General features: G+C 37.5%; 2 protein-coding genes across 2 annotated transcripts in view; both read right to left on the bottom strand.

Annotated features, from left to right (window-relative positions):
• The window catches only part of side-VII (sidestep VII transmembrane protein), a 615012-nt gene extending 601741 nt beyond the window's left edge, over window positions 1-13271 (bottom strand). The window contains exon 1 of the mRNA XM_087353123.1: window positions 12998-13271. The gene's annotated coding sequence lies outside the window, so the exon portion shown is untranslated. The remainder of the gene's footprint in view (window positions 1-12997) is intronic.
• Window positions 13272-14319: 1048 nt separating this feature from the next.
• LOC110827646 (inactive ribosomal protein S6 kinase delta-1) lies at window positions 14320-26996 on the bottom strand. The gene is made up of 14 exons (XM_022059484.2): window positions 26727-26996; window positions 25944-26101; window positions 25335-25446; window positions 24632-24807; window positions 23774-23945; window positions 22842-22940; window positions 22060-22522; window positions 21668-21789; window positions 20451-20707; window positions 18806-19799; window positions 18105-18286; window positions 17186-17396; window positions 16532-16627; window positions 14320-15763 (listed from the first exon to the last, which is right to left on the bottom strand). The coding sequence occupies exons 1-14, from the start codon at window positions 26823-26825 to the stop codon at window positions 15638-15640; spliced, it is 3267 nt and encodes a 1088-aa protein (XP_021915176.2). The 5' UTR covers window positions 26826-26996; the 3' UTR covers window positions 14320-15637.
• Window positions 26997-27408: the final 412 nt, after the last annotated feature.

Genomic DNA, 27408 nt, shown 5'->3' with positions numbered 1-27408 from the left:
CAGTCCCCAGTCAAGATAGTACAATTTAAGCAGGCAAATTACTTTTTGTTCTTGGTACTATGAAACTATATTGTAACCTCCACCAACCTGCCTAGCTAGAAGGTCTAAGCTAATTACAACCTCTACATGCCTTGCTAGTCTTAACCTTTGAAACAATGGGGCAGCTGACACATAAAGAAACAGTAACTTCACATGAGAGAAAGCAAGCCAATTACCTGACAGAGTATTTACTTCCTTCAAAACTGGTTTATGCGGCCAAATGTAGAGATAAAGTTGTCCTGATGCTTAATTAAGCACCGCGCCATGCAGGCGTATGGAGGAGTAGAGATATAGCTCCATACACTCTTAATCTCAACGACAAGATAAATTGACTAGTTAGCTTCACACCCGGCTACTTTACTCCCAAGAAAATTCCGGTACCTACTGGAAACTACATGAGTAACTTTATAGTTTGCGCTCTTCACCATATATTTTTGGGGAATGGAGCGCGCATGGATGAAATGAGAACTGCGTACAAAATTTTGGTTAAAATTCTGAAGGTAAGAGAACTCTCGCAAGATCTAGGTGTAGATGGGAGGAAAATATTGAAACTAATGTTGGAAGAATAGGGTTTGGGGATGTGCATTTCATTCATCTGGAACAGGATGTAAACCGGTGAAGGGCTCTTGTGAACCTTCGTTTCCGTAATTTTCCCCACTAATTTATGTTCTCTCAATTTTCTTTTCCTTCATAATATAAGTCTGTGGTAAGCAAGCCTCCATTACTGAAAACTGCATTTGTACTGCAGAGAAAATAATGTGCCTTACCAAGACCCCATATTTGAAAACTGAACCACCAAAACAAGCTGGAAGAAATTCTTAAACATTCCTGTCTTGCAGAAGTATTAGCTTGGCAAATTCAGCTTCTCAGAATTCAATGTAAATTATCTTTTACAAAGGGCAGGAAGATAATTGTCTTTTTATATCAGAAAACTGTAACAGTGAAAATTACCACCGCTTTCCTGGATAGCGAGACTGCTTCATGTATTACTGTTAAGTTGGATAGCTACGCATAAATTATATTAATATTTTTCACTACCTTGTTTCTTCCACGTACATTATTCGTAACAGCCCACCTATCAGAGATCACAGAACAGTTTAAGGAATTAAAACTATTTCAGAAAATAATAACAAATTATTAGACTGACAAAATAACGTAAAAATATGATCACAGCTATTCTGAAATAAGGAGGATGTTACGCTAGGGACTGAAATAAATAGTTAAGAACATTACAAAATAATGTAATTGTGAAGGTAAAACATGAGAACACAAAAACGCATGACGGTGGTTAATTAACACATTTTGGACCCCACAAATTATGTCACGTGATGATTCAGAGAATTTTACAGCCGACATTCGAGCACCACTGGTTATAAAAACCGCTGTGAATTTATAAACACGGAGATAAACTACAACATTTTAAGAACTGCTGGCGGATTAGAACGAGTTGAGGTAACATTTTACTAGAGATCAGCATTAACTCCTGCAGGAACTTAACATCTGACAAATCGCCTGGTAAGAAGCAATAATTTAATCCTCGGTCTCGTGTACAAGGAAAACAACATCACTCCCCGCGAAAGTCATAGCGCCACTTCATAAAGAAATTCTCATGCCCCTCCCCCCCCCCTGCACCCAGCAATTCCGCGCGGTTCTGCATAATTAATTAGACAATACCAGACCCTTTAGAGTGGCTTCCTTTGTCCTGCTTATATTACACAGACAATGGCTATTTATCTACTTAACAGGGTTTATATATACATGTATTGTGTACTAATACACAGTTAGTTCCTTTGGTTACTGTTTCCTACAGAACGACGTCTTCAGAGAAAGAAGGAGCTAAGTCCTGCCCGCCGGAAGTCTGTAGCAATATGCAGTCACAAGATCCTCTTCCGAAACTGACGTCTGCATTAAGCCAAATGAATCCAATCATGCAGTTCCCTCAAGACAAACGGAACTTCTCGCTACCTTAATCGTTAGAGGACGAAGAGAGATTAGGATGATGACACAGGGGGAAAGGGACGAAGGGGAGGTGGCAAAAAGACAGGGGAAATGTTGAGTGCCGGGAGAAAAATAAGAAAAGTATAACCCGAAGCAGGTGTGTGAAACCCCAACGCCCGCGGATCCGCGAACCCCAGGTTGATTTCCTTAATAATGCGCTCGTGTTACATCGGTCTCTCCTTTTCATATTGATCTATTGTATTGATTTTTAAGGTAGCTGTTTAGTAATTTTTTTTCTTTTTATTCAATCAAATGATGTGATTGTGTTTCCATAATATTACATTAGAGGTTTTCTTGAAGCACCAAAAGCAGCCCTGAACATCAGCGGTGTTGAGACAAAGACAAATTTTGTTACCTGATTGGTCATTAAGTTCGTGAGTTAGTTATTCAATTCGTTAGTGGGTCAGTCATTCATCCAATTAGTCAGTCACTTCTATTTACATGAACACAGAATGGCAAAGCGTGCTGCCACAGGTACCACATTCACACAGGCATCCGATCGGTGAAACTATGAAATGTAAGTTCAAAGCTATCATCCCTGCCCTCTCTGAAATTCACATGTTTGATTAAATAGAGCATAAACTTCCTACCCATAATCCACCAGCGGCCAATGCCTGATAGCAGCATGTCATCGGCATTCCTCTCACCTCCTCCACGACCTGTCATCAAACTCAGCCGTTTCAATCTCTTCCTATGATTAAGGCAACTTAAGTCATTACTCATATCTGACGTGTTGGTTTTAAGCGCAGGGAGGTCAGGACCGGGGCGGCGTTTAACAATAACTTCACCTCTGTTTTCACGGATCCTGGGTAACACCGCATAAACCACGGAGAGCGAAGATCTAATTCTAATTCCGTCTGCTTACCAACGAAAAAAAAAAACTCCAAAATAGGACAATTATATTAAGGCATTCAGTGAATGAAACAGAATACGTCATTTTCAAAGCTGCTTTCCAAACACTCGTTTCTCGTTTGTGCTATCAGATTTACCTCCTCATACGCCTTCATGACGCTGTGATTAGACACACTGACTTTCTTAATATTGGATGTCGTTTTGGAAATAATAAGAGGACCGACGCAATAAGAAATCAATTTTGTATAAGCTCCAGAGTCTGAAACTTTGTTTGCCGGAGGCACGCGCATTACAAGTGTTTCTTTCAAGAACCTATTCGATTTTCTAAAGGATTAGCGTGTGCGCCGTGTACATTAGACTACACGCGTCACAAATATGTAAGAGAAGTTTCCAAACTCGAAGACTTTCATAACGAGTTTGAAACACGAGTCAAATCCTTCTTCACAAACTATAACAAAACACGCTGTGACTGTCTGTCTGCCTCTTTAATCTATGTGTCAAACGCCTATGTTTCTACCTGTCATTTGAACGTCTGCTTAAAGTGTCTTCAGGCCTATGTTATTTAAATAGCCCAATATGAAATCAATATGAGCTGAACAATGAATTTAAAACTAAATTTCAATCTCTCACACCATTGTGACATGTATATTTCCTCAAATCCAAGACAAAGTAAAGATTTGTAGATGGTGATTGAGGCAGCAAGTGTTTCTGAAACGTCGGTAAACTTCTACCATACTACACGGAGCAACAACCCAGGAGACAGCCATCTTCAAGACTTGGATAAATTTTTGGAGTTTCATTTAGATTCTGCAATGTCCCACCTCTTTCTTATTCATTTCTACACAAACTTGGAACGTAGCTCTAGTCTTATTTGCACCCCCTTGCACAACAATTCCTTCGAAACATTTGCATAATTACCACGACAGACTTTAATACCAAAGGCTTACGTTCTCATTCACATTAAGCGTTATTCTAAACAACAAGCATAGCCTAAGTGTGTAATTACGTGCACCACCTACTTTGACGTTCAGTAACTCAACATTTCGCGAGTACAAAATTTCCTTAAACAACACTTGACCTTAGTAAACGAACATGTTAAAATGTGGATAGCTTAATGACACAAACATGTGTAAGCTATAAACCCAGACCAGTGTGATTTCTCAGATCCTAAATAAATTAGATGCTTAAACTGTCTTATCAGGTCTAATATTTTCCGGCTCCAAAGCGTCAGATGACGTAGGTGGACGCTTTTATAGGTGGCTATAAGTTTATTCTTGAACGGTCGGCCGTGGGTTGAAAGGAGGTTATAAGGGGGGAAGGAGGGATTCTACTACTCTTTCCCCAAACTTTCGGTCCTCACTTGTTAACAAACCAGTCAACCAGGTATACTGCGTTCCAGCGTTTTTGGCCGCTGAACTTTTGTGAATTGGAAACTCGGAGCGAGTCACTTACCAGCTGTTTGCTGGAAGTGATGGCAGCAGGCCGCGTACTGTACACTCCAAATAAAATATCACCACGTTATGTAACATAGGAAAGTCGATTTCACTACACTACACATCACTAGAAAATTAAGACTACAGAGAGTATTAGATAATTTTATCTTCTTCACAAGTCTTCGGTCCCTTTCCAGTTCTTCCACTGCTCACAGACCATCGCTTTCTGACATCACTTGATGCATCACTACTGCTGCTGCTGTTCACTCCATTATCTTTAATTATAATACGTTCAATGCCGTCTTCGATTATGCCTTCTTGCTCATAATAAATTTGTTCTAATTTTTCCACATGCTGACGTACATTATCCCATTCCTCTAGCCCAATTTCTTCGAATCTCTGGCTAACAGATGCTCGACGTCCTTAATTTTAGATGTGTTCTTGCTTGCAACCCATTTTTCATCTGTCCAAATAAGTTCAATGGGGTTTAATTCGGGATTGTACGGTGGAAGTCTCAGCACAGTACGTTCTTTGACTGCCAAAATCTGATCAATCGCATAATATTTGTGCTTTGACTTATTTAATTTGATTAAATCGTACAGTTGAGCTTTCAACACGTTGTCACAAAATGGGATGTTTACTTCCAATAGCCAGGCTTTCATTTCGTCCTTCTTTGATTAAGACGTCGGTGGTCTGTCTGTCTGAGGCGTTATCAACGACCAGAAAGGAGATTGCAACGAACGGGTGGCATGTTGTTAACACAGCACAGTCACAAGACAACAATTATCAGGCTTCTACACTGCTGCACTGACACAGACTGTACCGACCGACGAAAACTCCTTCCTTCCTTCATTGAGTGGTCCGCATACTGGACACTCCCTACAAGGTCAGCGGCCATAATCGGTGGATCCAGTTCTACCAGTTTCTTGCTTTCCGCATTCGGGGACATTAGTAATAAAATAAAGAAACGTGTAACTGGATGATGGTATGTGGGGACATGAACGGTATTTTCAGCTTAGAGAGTACAGACCTGACCGACATTTCAGAACACGAAGTCAAGTTAGATAAATACGAGGTATAGGACTGGCACGTGAATATGATACCGCTGAGGATCTAAGCTCGTGTCTGACAGTTCACAGATAACAGGCAACAGACTCGACGCCGAGCGTCAAACCAATTACCACAGATTAAAGCTGTCTCTCCCCCCTCTCCCTATCCTACAGAGTTGGCTGAAGTATTTTATACACACACACCACGCTGGCGAAAATTTGCCTTTTGAGACTGTGAGATGACATGAGAGCTGTCAATCTGCAGAAAGTTTCCTTCAAAAGTGTTCAGGACCTCGAGACGCCTGAATTATAAGGAGGCAGACACACGATAAGATGTACAACGGAAATGTGGAAGTACAGCGAAGGATAAACAAAACGAAGTAATATGAGAAATACAAAATAATTGTTCTGCCATCAAGGGAGATAGGGAGAGAAGTACAGGCTAAGACATTACGAAAAGAATTTCTGACTTAAAAGAGAATTCTAATGACTGCAAGAAACTACGGAATATTTTAAATGTATATGGCAAATAACTGAAAAGGGTAAAGGTCAGAAGTTTTCAACCTCACGTGTTTCTGTGTGTTTTATGCAAACCGCGTACATTTTTGTAACATTATATAGCCCTGTATAGTTAAAAATATTTATACACTCTAATGGCATCAGTATTTGGCAGTTTCTATACTGTATCTGTTAGCTTGTTTGGCTGTTGGCATGCACACTAATAAATAAATTGAATTGAATTATTATTACTTTGCATTAATAATACGTTACACTGATTATAAACTTATGGAATATCCTTATAATATTAGAAAGCACCTCAAAGAAACCCGTTTCGTAACAGTCGTTTAGAAATGTAAGTTACCGAAACGTCAGCCGTAAGAATGGCTACTTGAAAATAAAATCCATCTGTACTGTTCTACGCTACATAGCATTATTAGCTGATACAGCATCGTAAAACCGTACAATTTCCTAGCAATTTCTCATCGAAAACACGCGACCACTAGCAGACTGATAAGATAGCCTGAACAATAGAACCTTCGCTATTTCACCCCAAATGACGTAACCTTCCGACTGCTACAGAATTTTCTGTCCCCTCTAATACTTAAATATGAAAGCTCGTGGAAAATTTGGTCAGAACTTCTCAGCAGTCAGCTGCTTCACCTCACACTGTCAAGCGCCCTCGAGACACTCTTAACAAGTCAAAATTCACAGAAATAATTTGCTCTAAAGACCGTCCAACAAAACGACAAAAAGCTATTTAGGTTACCAAAGAGTTAAACAAAAGAGAATCTGTCTCTCGCACAGACATCTCTCTCTCTCTCTCTTTTATTCCCCATCAAAGTCTGCATTTGCTGTGTCGTCTATTAGTTTCCACCTGCTACGGGCTACATATCCGTCCATTGTGTTCAAATTTCATTTCGCTCGAAAGCTATTCCAGGAAATTTTTCACGGTCAAATTGAATTTACTGTTCTTCCTCTCAAACCCCTCGAGCGATCTCTCTAAATACAGTGCTTAGGCACGGAAATGTTGCACAACTTCCCAAACATTATGACACATTTCTCATATCAATCTCACTGCGAAAAAATTTTGGTAAGCTATGTACGTTCTATTAATTACGTGTTTCTATTGACCTATGTCACTAAATTCTTCAACTGCTTTACTTTACATAACGTCATCGGAGATCAGAATAATTGATGGTGAGTAGTTAAATATTTGGAAGAACACCGTTGTCTATTTAAAGTTGCTGTCAAAACTGACAAAACCATGGAAAATCTCAATCGGGAAAGACAGTTTAGTCAAATATCTTATCTGATACCTCCTAAATGGAATTCTACAACGTTACCGCTGCACTAACCTACTGTTCTGGTCTGTTCCGGTTCAGAATTCCGAAACAGTTAAACTTTTTGAATGAATATCCGCCCGACCTAACCTAACCTCACAAAATACGAAACAGGAAGAAGTGTACTTACTGTATTGGCGTAACAGACTGCAAAATACACTTAGCGACCATATTATACAGAAGCAAAAATGCTTTATTTTTATTAAAACAGCCCACAGCGCCTCTGAAATATATGCAACATACTTCTACAATCCTGTTAAAAAAATATTATAAATAACATAAACTCAAGCCACTGTTTCAAGTACAGTAACAGATTACGTCTTGCATTTGAATTTATATCGATTATACACCTGAAGATGGTTCATTGAAAACCGAAACATGTCGTGAAAAAGATGATGCTCTAATTGTAAATCGAACATTTCGATAGAAAGAGCATAATTTTAATATATTTTAAATATTTTAAATATTAAATGTTAATTGTAGTAATAATATTTTAATATTTAATAAAACATTTTATTGTGATTAGACGGTTAATATTAAACAACAATTATAATCATCACAATATGACGCAACATTATCATCTCATGAAGTAAACTTCATTTAAAATCGACAACAAACGTGTGGTAAGAATAATTAAGTCAATCTAAGGTTCATTCTTACACACAACGTCTGGATTATCTGTTTTATTCTATGGGGCCTATTATGTCTACACAGGTAACTATTCGAACCTGCTAGGACGGTGTAAGATTACAGGCCTATGTTTCTTCATTCTGATGTACGCCACAATTTTCTTCGGTCGAATTACAGATACAAATTTTAAATTATGCACCACAATGCATAATTTCAAGTCGATTATCCCTCAACATATCAGTGGCAACGAATATGCAGGACATTCGAAGGTTTAAATAGAGTAACAACTGGCTATTCTTAACAACACAGACAAATTAAAATTAATCACAAATACTGCTATAAGTTTCTTTATATTTTGCTGTGGATAATGACAGTATACACATAAGTTGCTATGGGGACAGAAATTGCTTTTAAGCCTCTCCCAAACAGGATCAACTTTCAAAGCAGACGAGACCGAGTTCTTGGAACCTTCACTTGTTTCAGGACACCTCGACCAAAGCCGCTTTCAACAGCAACCAGTAAGTGTGCACACCAAAAGAACTAATATGTGCTGATTTTAAGTTTGCACTGAAGTTAACTTTAATTTCTTATCGCTGTATGTGTATGTGAAATTAGGAGGAGACTAAATTCCGGGAATGCTTGCTACTTCTCAGTCCAAAATATTCTGTCTTCCCGTCCGAGTTCTAAGAACCTAAGATTAAAATATACAAAACAATAGTTTTGCTTGTTGTTTTGTATGGGTATGAAACGTGGTCTCTACTGTCAGGGAGGAACAGAGATTGCAGGTGATTGAGAATAGGGTGTTGAGGTGGATATTTGGGCCTAAGAAAGAAGACGATGGGGCGTGGATAAAACTGCATAATGATGAGCTTAAAAATCTGTACTCCTCCCCCAGTATTGTGAGGGTGATTAAGTCGAGAAGAATGAGATGGGCGGGGCATGTAGCGCGCATGGATGGGACAAGAGGTGTGCACCGGGTACTGGTTGGGAAGCCTGAGGGGAAGAGACTACTTGGGAGACCTAGACGTAGATGGGAGGAAAATATCAGGCGGGATCTATGGGAGATATGAATTGAAGACGATTGGATATTTCTGGCCCAGGACGGACCAATGGAGGACTTTGGTTAATTCGGTGATGAATCTTCGGGTTCGGTAAGCCATCTAGTTAGTTAGTTAGTTAGTTAGTTATCTTTAAAAAATCTAATAATCAATCACGGTATAATCATACATTGCACAGGTCGAAAGCCGTGATGATGATATTGATGATCCTGTTGATGCTGCGAGACGTCCAGTCTCTACCCGACAGCCTTGAAGTCACCACGCAGCAACGCCATATATTTCTGTGTGTGAGGGCAATCATGGACCAATACTTTACACCGGACCGTCTTACAGTCGTCTTTATACCGGAGAGCAGTCATGACGTAAATAAACGTCAACGTACCTTGAACACCAACCATTTAGTAAACATGGACCACGACATCTTGAGTAGCAACCATGAAGTACATATGCGCCGAGATACATTTGGCAGAGGCGATGACAATAATTTACATCGACGTATATTAGGAAGTGACCATGACACAAGTATACCGCAACATACCTTCTTCCTCTTACGGAATCACTACCACGGTAATTACCACATCACTGATTTCATCATGCAGGCACTCAGTCAAGAAACCAGATGGCAGTTTACCGTAGTCCGCCAATGGAACATCGAAACACGACAGGCTGTGCCATTGGAACAACAGAGTCAATATCTTATCATCCTGTGGTCAATGCACCACGAAGTTCGCTTACGTTTACGCCACCTAATACAGTCAAGGACGCCCTCATGCACTAAGGGGCTACTTATTGTCGTTCTGACGGACAGCTTCTTGTTAAAAGACAACGAGTTACGTCTCGAAATATTGAGAAACGCCACTGATTATCCCACCCATAACGCAATGATCGTGATGCCGACTTTACAGTACAAACACACAAATCTGGATCATGACACCGATAGTTCTAATGTTTTGGATCTGTACACATGGTTTCCGAGAGGGACCAACAAATATTGCGGTGAATTTCGAGAACTATCGCTCATAAATCATTGGCTTATTGAGGGAGAAGGGAGATTTCTTAATAAACTCAATCTGTTTCGCAATACAGCACCTACTGACATTCAAGGATGTACATATACTGTGTACAATGCTCACAAAGAATTTTCTACAGCCTTATCGCCCGTCGCGTATCTAGAGAATAACATTTTTGAACTAATTATGGACTCGCTCGACGTCAATGTCATTCACGTGGAAAAATGGACGATAGACAATGACATTTTTTATGGTGGCTTTGGAATGAACATGGCCCTCTTGCTACCAGACAGCACGGCGTACGTCAGTTATCCTCATCTCTCCACGGCTCTCAAATGGTACGTTGAATGCGGGAAAGCAGTTCCTCGGCAGGGAAATTTCACCAAGGTATTCACATGGCCCGTGTGGCTGGGACTCTTCCTAGTGTGTTTGCTAGCAGTTCTGGTAACATTCTGGATATATAAGAGTTCGCACCATCCTCGCCGTATTTCTGAATGTTTCCTCGAGGTTTGGGCTGTGGCCGTCGGAACGTCAGTCCCCCAGAATCTCCACTCTTGCCGACTAAGAGTGTTCTTCTTAATATGGATGTGCTACAACCTTTCCATCAGCGTAGTGTTCCAGGGTTTCTATACAAGTTTTCTGGTACAGTCGGGACTTCAGAAACAGACCTCTACTCTAGAAGAAATGCTTCACTCTGGCGTAAAATGTCTCTCCACAGTAATTGCCGCTACGCTGTGGTGCGTAGATAAACTAGACGTTTGCAATCGCTGTTTTTCACAGTGTAACGACACGTTAATCTGTTTGGGTAACCTTCTGGAACCGGTCAACTATGCTGTCCTAGCCAATGAATTAGATATGGAAGTTATGCTACCTTACCTTAGTAAGGAATATTTATACTGCACTACAAAAGATGAAGAGATGCATACGGTTTATACGATGTTAGTTAGCAAGAGGACCTCCGCCATCGACATTATTAACACAAAAATACTTCACATAACAGAAGCTGGTATCGTAGACAGATTAAAAAGGGAATCTGTCATACACACGAGAAATAAAATAGCAACCAAACATCAGGATTTTCTCACTAAACGAGAGTTTCCAAGCCTAAAATCTTCGTTAGAAAACAACGCCGCCTCTGAGGAAAACAATGATGAAGATTATTTCGTATTCTCAATTTCACATTTGCAAGTAGCATTCTATATACTTATAATAGGCTACGGCGTCAGCTGTGCAACATTCCTAATAGAGGCACTCGCCTATAAACAAAAGTCTGTGTCATTCCGATCAACGTAGGCAAATGATGTGAAAGTCTATCTCTGCATCTCAAGTTAAACCACAATAGCCCATATTAATCATGTGGAGCCAAGAAAATTGAAACCGTACCACCAAATATAAAGTTTAAATTTTGCGGATCGGTTACCGCTTAATTCAGAGTTTCTCAGCCAATACGACAGCGTGAATTCCGCGGCATTTTAAACTCAAAAACGCTTCTGACATTTAACATTATGCCTTCGTCACACAGAGTGGAAAGGCCGGCCCTCCTTTCTCTAATCAACACGTGGTACTATTTCTTTGCTCATTTTTTTTCATACTAGCCTTTAGTTTTTTTCTCAGTACCGCCATTAATTAGTCTTCAATCATACAAAATTATTTAAACTGTTAAATTTGTCTATTAACTGCAATTCACATAAAAAATCCTGTCCTTCGTAAGGCCTTTCTATTTTGTGTGGGTCGTCTGACAAAAGAATATAAATATCCATAATAACAAACAAAATTTATCAAATTTTATATTTCGCGAACGCTCGCACACACGTTTATAAGAATCCATGAGTTAGTGTAGTGTGAAGTCTTACACTACGTTATATTTTTTAGTATACTACAATTTGAGAAAATCTTGAGACATATTGACTTAGACCACATCAACCCTGATCATCTGGCAGTGAGTCGGATTTTAGTCCACAGATCAAGAATCTTCTAGCTTTGATTCCAGTTGAAACGAGGCACAGGCCTTGCCCCAGGGAAATTAAACTCTGTCTAAGGAAAGAACGCCTGCCTGCACTATGAGCTATGAACCACATCCCGTTTCGTATTATTTTCAGCGTAAACATCTAGTATTTCTATAAAGAGAACTAAAAATCTTAAATTAGATATCAGAAATTGTTCAGTCTTCTTTGCGCTGAGTACAGAGTTATTAAATAGTAATCAGTACCCTCAGTGGCATGCAGAAAGATTTTTGTGTCACTGTTGGAAACCAGAAAACTTATCAAAAGCCAGATCCTAGAGGTTTCGACTGTCTGTGGCAAGCTTGGATACCTTACGATATATCTAGACAAGTCACAAGGCTCGTTGGGCCACGTATCAACAGTTTCCGGTAAGATTTTTTCACTTAACATCAAAACCATTTGATCAATATGATTTTTCCAGTTTATTTGGTTATCAATCTGTAATCCATAAAAATTCTTATTTATTTCTAGATGTTTCGCTAAATTTGAAAATTTTATGCAGTTGTCCCCGTGACTTGTATGAAAGCTGTGTACTGTGATTAAAATCTCCTGAAAAACCTCTGTATAAGCTTGGTTTAATTTAGAAATTTTGTTTCCAGTTAAAATTTAAATTATCAATCTGTATCTGTATTACATCAGCCAGGGTGGCCCAGTGGCAACAATTATTCATATATTCTTAAGATAATCGAAACAAAATGGAATTTCCGACAGAACACAGGCTCCTCTAATTACTCATTAATTCACCATACACAAATATCTTCAAACGCATCCAATGTCACGTAAGAGAAAGCGGTCCTTATTCGCATTCAGTGTATTTAAAATCTCCATCAATTAGGCTACTATACTGAACAGGTTGCCTGCAAAGTTTACGCTGCACGTCTACTGAAATAGCGTACTTTCTCTTAGCTAATATCTCTTCTCCAAAATATGTTACCTGTGACCACACTGTATTCTCTTTGTCGACGGCACATTGCCTAAATGTTCGAGTCAGCTCTATTATACAAAAAATAAATACCATTGTTTCATATAATTTCACATTAAATAATCTTCATTAGAACAAATCACCACAGCAAATAAAGCTTACCTGAGTAACGTGCCAGTGAACACATGTAGTCCTCTTGCATTACATGGCTAACCTCCTAAAGCTTAAAGGGATGTCTAATTATCTCACGGTCTTCAGCAAAAGGAGACGTCATTCATGTCACTACTTAACAGTCACACCTGTTCCTAGCCTAATCGTTCAATATTGTAGCTCACATTTCATGAATTACAACCCTAGATTGATGTACATTTTCCGATATACGAAATCACATTTCGATGAACGACATTAGCTGGTAATTAAAACGCACTAACCTACACAATGAACTGTGTATAAGATGTTTACATCCAAAGTTCAGGCTGACCACAACCTTCAATTTGAAGTGTATCGTTCAGGCTAACCACAACCTTTAATTTAAAGTGTATCGTCACTTATCACTGAAATAATTATAAATTAACACTTCAAGCACACGAACACCGTTACAAACACCAGCTCAGCACTAAAGCTCCCATTTCACTTCATTTCAAGTATCAGTCAATAAACTGGCATTTATCGTCTCGTATCGATAACCTACGAACAACGCGAAATCTTAACTTTGTGAACGGTGAAACTTCCATGTGCCAAAATGAATTTAGAGTCCTCCTTTACGAAGGTAAAAAGTTATCAGATAATTTGATAACTTCCTGAAATTTCTGTACATTGCCCATTAGACTCCAATTACAATATTTCTTCCTCTGATGTGTTTATTAGATGCCTAGCAGGAATATCTATTTAAGAGATTTGAAATTACTACATAACCACAAATTCCAGCTCACAATTATTCTTTATTCATTATGGAGAGATTAACGAAGAATTATCCTATGTGAAGCATTGGCATCTACTAACTAGGCCACATGGCAGTTGCAACTCAGATCAACATTGGCAAGGAATTAACCCATCCTGTTACAACATACATGTAGAAACACTATAACAAATCTGTTGCTAAATATGCAATTATAATAAAATTCTAAAGAAATTCTTTTTATTGCAATATTAGTGTATGACAACACTTGCAGTCAAAAAAATAAAGTATTGCTCCCCACCCTCATTGTTGCATCTCATATGCACCATTCTTTGTACATAGAAAACCTAAGTATATACATATATAAATATATGGACACGAATATTCATTTACACACACCTAATTTCTAAATTTGACGACAGTAATAACAGTAAAACCAAAGTTTGCATATACCCAAGTTTCAAATTAAACAAAATATATACTGACCTTGTACTTACTCCACGTCGCCCACTTGCTATCCTCTTGAATTTCAAAGAAGGTATACCTACTACAAAATCAACACAGTTTGTAAAGAAATATACAAACATCAACAACCATTTCTTCATATAATACTGTTCATTTCAAGGAGAAATGAATATGTAAGTTTACAGAAGTACAATTGTTACCCTCATGAGAGAACCTTAAGCTAAAATATAGACTGTATTTAAACCTTTATTAATACATTTGATAAAAATCAACCAATAAGGTAGATGCTACTTACTAAAATGGTATACAAATAAAGTTCCATAACCTTTACATTTCTGTAGCCCACAAACTGAGGCCTTCAAAAAGTACTGTATTCAGAATGATGAAGTCTGGCTTGTATCAGACAATTTTAATCTAAACTTTACGTGTCAGAAATTATTTTACTAAAATATGTTCACATCAAACTTTAGGTTAAAGTATTTTAAATTTCCATTTTGATTTGTTTAATGTGCTGGTAATCAGGATACCAGGATGGAAGGATCCTGTTTACAATGTTGCCAACCTCCTGCAAAGGAGACAGTGTAATAAAGAAGAAGAATCAGGATAACATAGCAGTTTTATCTACTGTACATCCATTAACCAACAGGAAAGACAATTGAGTTTGGGCAATATATTTTAGTCATGGTCACTAGTACCAACTAATCTTTATAATAAAAGTTCACTGTAATTTCAAGGACATGATTGGATTGTTAGAACAGGTGCTTTTCCTTTTTTCTTTAAATTAATATTGAACTTAACCACATGCACATCAATTTTTCAAACCATGTGAAATTTTAACAATTTCCAAATCTGTAATTTTCTTATAAACTTAACATTATTTTCTGATCTTAAGTAAAAGTTTACTTTACCAACAATAACAAAATATTAAATTGTTGTATTTCTTCATTGTTATCCATTCTGCTAGCACGTGATTCCAGTGACAGCGTGCATGTCAAACAGAACATGATGACGGCAACAATTAAACAGAAAGCAAACTGCTACACGACCACTCATCTCCAGTAGGACTTTTCCGATATGTTCGTTTATTACCGACAGGCACTCAGTAAATTCACAGAGGCAATTAATATTTTACAAGGTGATCCAGCACAATATGAAGTGAGTGCCCTACAGGAGAGGCAGGGGTGACTATTTATTCCAATTCTACGAATAAAAGTTACAAACTGAATTAATTCGGATAAAGTTACAAAAAAATACAGGTTACGCCTTAGTGATAGATAGTGATGACACTAAATAAAAATAATATTAAGTGTTAGCTAAACATCCCTGATACAGGTATGTGAATTACTTCAACAGTATTTCTTTTTAAGTTTAGGTGTTTTTAACCCTACTTTCTGCAAGCAGCCGGGAGCAACAAGTCGGACGTGCCAGTATTCGGCGTGTTAGGTAGAAGCACTGGCAGAAAGCACCATTTCCCAATCTATTCCACTGAAGAATGGGTGAGACTTCAGTTCTTGTACACCATTCACTCCAGCCCCAAGCCTTTCTTGAGGGATGTGTCTCAACAACTGAAAGGTGAAATTCACTGCGTAAAATGTGGTCATGTCCCATTTTAAGATACAATCCCGGCATTTTCCTGGAGGAACCAAGGAAGCTCAGAACTCAGGATTTGAAATTGGTACTTTCTGAATCCAAATCAGTACGTAGACACTACACCAACTAAATTCGCCTCACTAGTTGTGGTGTAATGTAACATGCTCACCGCGAATGTTACATTACGAGTAAATGTTACAAGTCAGTCGCCACCTTAAGACAATTTCAAATATCACTGGGCTTCAATTACTTACTTTATTCTGCCAGTCGATGGCACATGATCTGAGAAAGTAACTAACAGAGTATGACTACAATAAATTTTGAGTCAATGAAAGAAAATAGCTGCCTTGTTACGTTTCAGAGTTTCGGGTATATTACGCAAAATAACACTACTGAAGAGTACCGAAGTCCAACCTCTTAACACCAAAATTTACAATAATTAACCAACTGCCTGCAGAACATCCATTCATTTTGGAGGCATTAGATATTTGAAAGGATCCAAAATGTTTTTGAGTGAAAGACGATATACTTCGATATTTCACGACAGATACTGTGATAATTTTGTGGCAAATATATTAACATGTTTGATATTTTTATAGGTATTTTGTGTCTATAAAATCAAATACTTTACAAATGGAATTATATGTTGATTAGTTACTGAGTTTACTTCTTTTTGGGTTTATGTTTGTTTTTCACTACAATAGGGTATGAAGACCCAAATCTGCAATCTGAAGATAACTTACCTCTTTGAGCAATGATTTTGCTTCTTCTGATATGTATTCTGGAATGTTGAGGATCGTGTGGCTGTGAATACCACCAGGATGGCATGACAACAAAGACTGTAACATTACACGCCTATATTACAACACTACATTCTGAGCCGACTCTCCCCTTTTTATAAACATGCAGGCGACTTGAGACTCATATTATCGCTTTTTAATTTCCTGCTACTAATGTTACCAACATGGCCACAAACTGCCACACCACACTATGTAAATTGCCATATTCCGACACAATTATATCCCTGAAACGGATGGAGAACAAACAGCAGATTCCACCCGCATTCCTGATTTTCAGAACAACTGCTTTCTCCTTTCTGATCTACAGTGTGTCCACAAAGTCCCTTCGGGGTTTTGAAAAATTGTGGCTTGCTAACAAATTGAGCTAGCCACATGCGGTTTGCGGCAGATTACAGTGAAACTCCGGAAGTTTATTACTGACCTCAGTAGACCTCAGTGGACACACTGTATCTGCTACCAGTCTTGTGCTGATATTGATGGCAACAACTTTACATTTTTATGTATGTTTGAGTTCAGTGGTGAGCTAACAGTTCCAAGCACATATTCCTCCATGTATTAAAATGTCTATACAATTTTCTGCTGATTTAATTTACAAACCTTTCCAGTTAGCAATTCAAAGATCAGTGCACCAAAACTCCACCAGTCAGCTGCTGGAGTAAGCTGAAAAATTCCATTTACCTCTGGGGCAGCGTACAGTCTTTTGACGGCATCAGGACTTACTTGAGAATCAACATCATCCCAATGACATATATATGTGAGAAGGAGATGTCCTTTCTCACCTAGCAACACATTGTCAGGTTGTAGGTCCCTGAAAAGCACAGTCATTGATGTAGTGGTGGACTGTATGAGACAGGATACAAAATACAAACTTTCTCTTATCTAACGCTAAACTGAACTTTTTTTACCTCACCATCACAAATATGGCTCTGGTGACTGTGTTAAATGATGATATAAACAAAGCAGTAGTAATCATCGCACTACCAAAACTTGGATTAAATTAACACCACAAAATTTGTATTTATCTTTCCACTTGATAATGGTTTTCCTCGGTCTCTCCAAGCAAATGCTAGCATAGTACCTTATAGTAGGCTACGAGTACTTAATTCCATGTCCTTTCCAATTCATTATTCATAAATCATCCCATTATTTGTTGATATATTGTCACACCTACTGACAGCATTGTTAAATAAACCACAAATAAATAAGACAATGATAATTAATGAATCAATGAAATTCAGTATGGAGACAGTTCATAAACACAGCTACAATTCTGTAAAAAAAATATTCTTTTATATCTAAAAATATAAAACATGGTAACAGTGCAAAAATGTTAATGTTATGTTCAAAAACCATCCAGGTATAGGAATCTGTAGCATCAGATATTATGCACAAAATAATCACGTTATATAATTATTAATCCATAATTCCTCCTACCTTCTGTGTACAGACAGCTAAAATGGTCACACAAAAATTCATTGATTCCTTCTACCTCTTTGCTGTGAAAACTATCAATTACCTGCAGATGATTCCCCACTGGTGTAATGCATCAAGCACAACAACTAATTCAGCTGCCCACATACGGATATTGGCCTCAGGTAGACGGGGTTTGGGGAGATCTATCATGGACTGCAGACGTGAAAACTGTTGTGTCTGATCCAGACTGCCAGATAAACCTCGCCCATGTCCCTCAAATACATCCTGCAAAGCACAAACAACACTAACAAAGATTTCTGTCTTCGGGGGTTGTTGCGCTGTGTAGTCTGGTCGATGTTAACCAACGTTTCAGAGGTCATACTGCCTCCGTCATCAGGGCAATTGAAACGTTGGTAAACATCGACCAGACTACACAGCACAACAACCCAGAAGACAGAAATCTTCATACTCATCGCTGTTAAAACATCAAATCTTACAGCACTAACAAACATTTCAATATCCAATCAATTAACATCATACCCACTGACTTGCAGGTCAATATAACGACATGCAACAGATCTTAAGGTTTCATGGTGATTAATTTTTACTGCCAATTCTGCTTTTGGGTGCCAACTTTCACATGGTAATAATAATATTTTATTACATTCCATGGATCCATAAGACAGTCAGATGACAATAGGATGTGGAAAAAGTCATAATAATAATAATAATACAATACATATTATAAAGTACAATTCGTACTATTATATAATTTCTGTGTTTAAAAGATTAACACGTACTCACATCATTACTATAACGACGTTCTGATGACGTTCTGGCGTGTGATGTAACTGAACGTCTTCTCCCAGCAGATAATTTTCTTTCCTTCCTCCTTGTACTGGTCGTTGTAGCTACGTCTTCCGACCTACATCGTACTACAGATTTAATTTTGACAGTTTTATTTATGCCTCCCTTTACTGCAGCATTTTCTTCCTCTTCTGTTACTATATTAGAGTCACAGTTATTAAGGAATGTATTTGCAATAATATGTGTATTCTTCTTGCTTCTGCCATCCCCTTTTTCCATATCTTGTTCTACAACGACACTACCAACTTTCACATTTTGTAATCGACTTGCAACTGTTTCACTATTGTACAGTGTCTTATTTACAGATTCAAGGAGTTTCTGGGAATTTTCAACCAAGTCCACTGTATCCAAACTTTCAAGATTCTTCCATGATAAAAGAAATATAGATTCTTGCGATAAAACATTTGGCATTGGGTTGCTGGTAGCATTTTTTACGTGCTTCTGAGGCAAAGTTTGAACAGTATCTGCTAAGTTGTTCAAACTATTGTCCTCTTCTCGGAATTCTGATATAGAACAATTATTTTCAAATTCTCTATTCAGTTTCTCAATGTTAAAATCATATTTATCTGATATTTTATCACCTTGCATGCTACCCTGAACTTTTACACTACTCTGACTATTTTTATATAATTCCTTATCAAATCCAAACAGTTTATTTGTTGTTGCTGAAGTATAATCACGGATTAGTTCTAAATAACTGTGGTCTTGACTAGAAACAGAGTCTGCGTCATCAAATACTGGAACATCTTTAGTATGATAAGTTGGAGCTGTATCTCTGTCAGGAAGCTGTGTGAAGTTGGTGCTTTCTTCACTGACTTCATCTTTTATCAATTTCTTTCCCAAATAAACATTTCCTACAGTCAGGTCATGTACTGGGGTTGGTGGAAGAGACTGGAAATACGAACCCACATGATCCCATAATTTGCCACCACTGAAAATAGAAAATATAAATTTAACACATATAATTATGATTCACATTTAAAATATCTGAAATATCATATAAAATATGAACATACCGTGAATTCCCAATGGCAAAAAATAACTACACTATCCAATTAAATATCACAGACAACTCAAAAACTGAATATAAGCAATAATAAATTATAATATGAAAAAAACTAAAAATACGAGGTCTAAAATGATCTGCCCTGCAGCCTGTTCACTCCCCATTATGTGAGAAATAAAAATTGTAGAAAATTCCACATTGGGCTAGCTTATAGCACTGGACAACTCTTTATGCCAGCTATATCAATCATTTGAGAAGAATGAGATCGGCGGGGCATGTAGCGCGCATGCATGGGACAAGAGGTGTGCACCGGGTATTGGTTGGGAAGCCTGAGGGGAAGAGACCGCTAGGGGGACCTAGACGTAGATGGGAGGATAATGTCAGGCGGGATCTATGGGAGGTAGGAGTCGAAGGAGACTGGATTTTGTTGGCTCAGGACAAGGCCCGGAGGAGGGCTTTGGTTAATTTGGTGATGAGCCTTCGGGTTACGTAAGCCGACTAGTTAGTTAATTTTATATCAATCATTTTAAATGTCAGTAGTGAGCTGGTTAGTTGGCAGTTGATTGAGTTGTGTACCTTGCATGCTGGAGAAGAAGAAACACCGCTGACTCAGTCTCAAAGTATCCATGTAGTTTCACCATGTACGGAACATCTTGAGGCACAATTGAACATTTCACGTCACTTACGGGACAAGGCGATTTGTGTAACACCTTCATAATGTAGCACCGATCCTCCAGTGTGTTCAACACCAACATGATGGTGTTAATAACACCTAAGACTTTGTAGAACTGGAGATCTGACAGTGGACGCTGTAACTGCATACTGGACTTCGGCTTTCAACAAACACAGATTGAACAACTTTGTAAATAACTTCACCACAGAGTTCCCAAAACAAAACAAAATAAGATAAATGTTTCATTTGCTGCCAGAACTAAAATAGAAGCCTGGGCTTGAGATTCAGCCAGTGAATAGGTTTCAAAAATCAGGCTCGTGGTCCTTGTGTTCATCAAACTGTGTGTCACACTTCTTGTAATAAATTCTGACCCAACTGATAGATTTTAATGTAATCAGGTATAAACGTCAAGCCAATACATGTGACTCCATTTTTATACTTCTTAATTTAACATCATCAGTAACACCAACATGGCAGTTATGCACATTTCCAAGGTGGGGGGAACACTAGCATCCCTTAATGTAGGATCATAACATTTTGCATGGTAATATGTAACTTCTTTTAATGTGTTTTCCTTTAGTAGAATTTAAAACAACATAGTAGATATATGAGATTGTTTGACGGTGACAACAAATAAATCATTCAAGAATAAAGAACAATCATTAAGTATACCTACAAATTGCATATGATACATTTTATATGCCTTAAAAATGTATCATATATACCTCATCACTGATCCATATAAAACAAATAATGCTAGAAGAAAAAAAGACTTTTATATGTTTTTATATACCTGCAATTGCAATTTAAAATATAGCAGTATGGAAAACTATGTAACAAATGTAACCTAGAGGAACCTAATGGAAATTATATATAAAATATATTACAAAGTTGTATAATTATTAATTTATAGTACCTGCCACGCTCACCATGTAAAAAGAAGCAAATGACGGAAAAAATATATTACAATTTATTTCTAGAACCTGTTAATATATTTATTGGCAACTAAAGGACATGCAACTGCATATCGAAATACCGAAAGTCCCCAGCAGTATGACAGTAATGGTGAAGCATGACAAATATTCACAAAAACCTGCATAGCGAATAATATGATTCTTACATCCCATACTGATAATTCTGCAGACTTTGATGCTAAATGCTGAATGTAAATCTTCTCGGCCTGGAGAAGGTACCAGGCTGTCTTTTCTCGAACAACTTGTTTTCGCTTATTATTTGAATCTCCTAGACAAACAGAGACCATGTTGCCATTAGGCACGAAGATCTGATATAAGCACAAGCAGCTGCTAAGTGCAAAGGACCTACAACATTGGAAGAAACAGTGAACAGCTAGACAGTTAAAAGAAGAATAGTGCAGTACTTTTAATGATATTATTGCTAACATCACTGACAAAAGTGAATCAATTAGAGGAACATGAAGACCATGGGAAAACATCAATTTTCTTTTCAGCCAAGAGTCAAAGTGTTAATCATCCTCATGATATAAAACCATACCTTGAACACCACCCAGAAGACACGCAATACCAGTCTTGTAGAATGCAAATGCCGCATCATACTCTCCCTTGGCTTCATGAAGTTGTGCCTGTCCTACATGGTTAGCCGCCTCAATGATGTAGCCGGCAGGCTCTTGTGTTACATTGCCTGGCGTCCCAGGGGATGTCAGATATGCTTCAAAGTCCTCCCTAGCTGCACAAGGACTTCGGGATTCCATTTGAGAGGAATATGATTTTATGTTTGTGTCATGTTGCGGACTGGAAACAGATTTTTGTTCTGGCAACTGCCAAGGATACTGTCTTTGCTCATTGCTATTAGAGTTTGTTGCTTCCCCTGAAGGAATACTTTTCTCTTCAGAAATGGTGGGTGACAATTTTTGCTGTGGTGTTGCTCCATCAATACTGATGTCAGTTTGTGAGTTTTCTGGACCAGGTGACAAAGACAGCAACCAACTATTACTCACCTGAAATTGTTAAAAGACTAAGGTTAGTAATATTACATTTATTTACATTTTCTTGTTTTACCTACCATCCACATCAGTTATCTTAAGCACTGCAATCTCTGTCTCTGCTATAAAATGCCTGACAAAAACTCTGACCCCAAGCCTTTTACTCAGTACTCTTAGATGATGTTAAAGTTTTACACCGACGTTATACTTTTAATTTTTAATCGCTTTTGTGAAAATAATTTTTGGTGGTAATAAATATAAAATTACTTAATTTTTGTTTCATTTACAATGTTCACATTTCAGTCTCGGTGAATGAAATGCAGAAAAGTCTTACTTCAGAGTGGAGAACTTTTCTCTCATTTTTCTGTTCGCTGTTCAATGGCTGTCTGGTCGGAGTCTGCTGCAGTGGATCAAAAAATTGCAGATCTGCACTCTGTTAAAATTAAAGGTTTAGAATCACATTACAACACCGACAGCAATATCAAACAAAAAGGAAAGCACTAAAATTTAGCTAATACTAACAGACTTCTATAATACTGAATAATGGAATTGATAGATCAAGCCTATCACTAGCTTTCCAGACAGTTGTCCAATGCACTGTAGATGGCAACTACAGCATTAAATGGCCCAAAAAGTAGATGATTAAAGCTGATTAGAGCAGAATCCCAACAGATACTTCTTTGTTTAAATTGGGTATTTATTCTGGACAAAAAAATTGTATAATATATAATGAATGTATTTACATATTATGACCCAATCATAATTTCATACTTCATAACGCAGACTCCGCTGCTACTCAGTTACATACATTCTTTGTAAGATTTGAGGTTCTCACAGCGGTGAGTATGAAGATTTCTGTCTTCTGGGTTGTTGCGCTGTGTAGTCTGGTCAAAGTTAACGAACTTTTCAGAGGTCATACTGCCTCCATCATCAGGGCGATGCAGTATGACCTCTGAAACTTCGGTGAACATCGATCAGACTACACAGCGCAACAACCCGGAAGACAGAAATCTTCATACATACATTCCTCTTTCTTCCTTCCTGTCTTTCTTCTTTTCTATAGTTCTATAAAGTATTTTGAACATATTTTATTGATTATTAGGCCCAATTCATTTCTGACACACGTGTAAGTTTAAAAACTTAACTTTGTAAAGAAATCAATTCAGCCATTCTCAAGTTGTTACATGCGTATAGATGGACAGGCAGACGCAGTGATTTTAATAGGTATTCCACAGTGTTCATAAAGCTCCTAAAAACATGACAAACCTGTAGTGGTGAGCTTATCCTGCTGCAACTCAAAGCAGAGGTGGAATCTGTATCAGTAAAATTGGTGCCTTCATCTGAACTGTGCGAACTCAAGGAGATGGAGTCGGCCTGTTGAGGAAACTGCCACGTGCCTCCTAGTTTCAGCATGGGACCTTCTGCTTCCAGTCCAAAACTAACACAAGTTTAAACGTACATAATACAACGGATAACACCGTTACACGTGTATCACACAAACACTCCAAAGCAACAACAACCTTTAAAATGCGTCAAAGAAAATTAGCTGAAATGACAAAATGTAAATATTACAACCAAGCACACTCAAGCAGTGGTCAATTTCTACACTTATATTCACAAAGTATTCAGTAGAAGTCTCACATCAGTTACCGGCTATCGCCCTAAGGTTTATGGTTTTCCACAAACTCACCAAGCAAATGTTAGGACGCTATCTTGAAATAAGTCACCTACTCAAGATTCCTGATCATCTTCCTATCTCATTTGACACTATATAAACTCTGCTGCTGAAAAAGCATCGTTAAATAACCTGGGAATCAATCAATCAATCACCTAATATGTTATGGACATTACACCAAAACATAAGTATATGTATTTTATCTTAAACTATTAGATATGGAATCAAACAAGATGGTGGATGAATGACTGTCATGCAGAGATAAACTGACATTCATAATTTTTTTCTCGCAGTATGACAATCAATGTTATGGCACAATCAAGACACTCAAACATGTTTTAAATTTTTAATAACATTGAGAATGTTAAATAATATAAAAATAAGCAAATAATGTATGTTACAGGCAGTTGATAATTATTAGAAAAAATAACAAACATATTAGTATATACTTTGGTCTCATGTTGCCATCTTGACCTTCAGTATGAGTTCTGCTGTTCTTGATGCTTAGTGGTTCAGGATGTACTAGAGTGGGTTCAAGAATTTCACCACCTCCAGGATCAGTAATGGTTAGATCCTGGGTGGAAGGTGCCTTGTCACTGCCCTCATCCTCAACAGAGTAGCCTGACTACAACAGAAGGGAGCACTTGATACATGGCCAGAATATTCTGTCTCATCTTTTCAATATAAAAAATTATTAAACTCTGATGTAAGTACTGTTTTCTCATGAGAAACATCTGGGTGGCATTCAATTTCTTTTAATATACTTCTTGCTTTCCTGCCACTACCACAAAAATGGTGTCATCGAGGTAAGATCTGAGGCATTTACGGCAGTTTGACATCTGAATGCAGTCTTCTGGGTTGTTGAAATTTGTACAAACACTTCATAAGGTTAAACACTAAATATGGAGGGAGCATTTTCCTTTCAAAATGTTGGTATATACCAAAAGACTACACAGTGCAACTCAAGACTACAATCTGAAATCATGAGGGTAAGCTATAAATTAATGTTTTTAGTGTTTCTTAATGCTTAATGGCTTGTCTCTCAGCTCAGCCATTTTTAACAGTACACAATCTGCAGTATTACATAATAAAGAAATGAATGGCATAATAATAACAATATATATTATATTATACTAATAATAATGTAGTTACCTCAAAAAATTTTACAAATATGTTGCTAGTGAAGAGAGGTGGATGAGCTCCAATAAATTCTAATAAGGAAACAGCACATTTTTGCCGTTCCTCAATTACATCATCTTCAAACCTAGGAAACAAAAAAAAATGTGATAAGATAAACATAATGTGAAACTAATTAACAAACAAAATGCTTTGTATGAACAGAATAGAATACATAAAAATGGAACATACAAGTCACTTGCTGCTTGTTGAGGACTAAAACAGTATAGATTTTAAGGATTTCGTCTAACTGATATATGGAAAAAGATGTTTTCAGCATGTACAATTAATTCTGTCCCTGAAATCAAAAATATTACTGATCCATATTAACAGCTGTGATTTGTCAGTCAGTAATGTGACTAGTTTCAGGTTTGATGATTGGGTTTACATTCCCAGCGGGGACAGGAGGAGAGGAAATCTAGGTTCACCACTTTGCTAGCTTCCAGGCTTCAGCCCTGAAAATGGCATCAGAACCCAAAAGAATAACATTGTCAATCCTTACATATTTCATTAAGCATTTCTATTGTGGTATACTTTGTAGTTCTAATTATATGCCAATTAAATCTAAATTGTTCAATATCTTACCTTCCAAAAAACTTAGCTTTTGCAAACACTGGAAACTTATCCTGTAGATACAGTTTCTGATGTTTTGTTTTGAGTTCTTGATGCAATTTCTTGAAATCATTATACCTCTTCCAGACTACTACTTTTGTTACTGCCTCAGGTGATCCTCTAGGAAATACCTATAACGTACACAAAATATTTTTTTCGTACAGGGAACTTCTTGAGTGGCTTCTGGACTCTAAGGAAGGACTTTGCTCTATGAAGTAAGTAGGTAATGAAATACATTACTTTACGCAGAAAATAAAAGTTACTACACTACTACCTCCTACATTAAAGCTTCTACATGTTTCTTTATAAACTATGTTGTTACACAAATAATACACTAAACCAAATCCTACCCAAAAATTTATCTGAAAAACAAAATGTTTCATGGTGTCACTATTTCAAGTACATAAACTTTATGCACTCAATTCATCAACAAAGGGGTTTGCCAAGTGTCTCTTCTACATAACCTATATGCATATTCTAACTTTGCTCTGCTGGCTCCTATATGGCCCCAAACTAAGGAACTCCCCTCAAATAGACCATTTTCATTGTTTACGCATTTAGAATTAATTGTATTTAATCCCGGGTTAAAATGTCAGTGCCTGACAAAATATCTGGCTTGTAAATACAATACAAAATGAATATAGGTTATATCTTGTGATCACCACAGTTACATTTTAATTGTTTTAGCAGCACACAGATAATTTTTTGATATATAGCATAAATTTTATAGCATTAACAGAATGAAGCCCTACTTACAACAGACGTAACCTTGTAGACTGTAAATCCTTTTTTATGCCTTCTTGGATCTGAAACGATAAATCTTCGTATCCAATTATCGCTTTTCGGCGGTGCCATTACTGTATATAAATCAGATAAGACACCTAGTTTCTGATAGATTCATGACTCCTCAGTGGCACAGTGGACATTATGACCTAAATGCATATCGAGATCACTGACTCATTACAGTTTTAAAGCAATCACACGAACCATCCTGCATAATCTCACTGAATCGTACATCAAATTATCTAAAAATGGTTACGCCCATCAGCATCACTGTTTAAGTTAGGTTAGTTTCGTTTGCACGTTCAGTGTCTCACCAAACAAGTTTCACTAATTAATATTTGTATGATGGTAATGGTGGTAGAAATTTCATTCCATAGCTTTGTGTTCCGTGTCCGTCCTGTTAAAATTATGATGGAAATAAAAGGGTTCTGAGTGATCACATACGCGTTATCAAGCACATACGGCTTATTATGAAATTTAACATTTACGAATGACACTGAAGAACAGTGGCATACTGCCCGACCAAATGCAAAACTAACATATAAATGAAACATAACGTCACTGGAAAACTGTCGCGGTTATAATACAGGCAACACTTACAGAAAAATGAGTTAGGCAACCAGTACTGATTATATCTGCCTCTTTAATTCAAAAC

This window comes from Zootermopsis nevadensis, unplaced genomic scaffold (assembly GCF_977971745.1).
Source record: "Zootermopsis nevadensis isolate Lab colony 2312 unplaced genomic scaffold, Znev_1.0 Znev_ptg000021l, whole genome shotgun sequence".
Lineage (NCBI taxonomy): Eukaryota > Metazoa > Arthropoda > Insecta > Blattodea > Termopsidae > Zootermopsis > Zootermopsis nevadensis.
The sequence above is the reverse complement of the archived record's forward strand: the minus strand, read 5'-3'. Positions and strand labels throughout refer to the sequence as shown.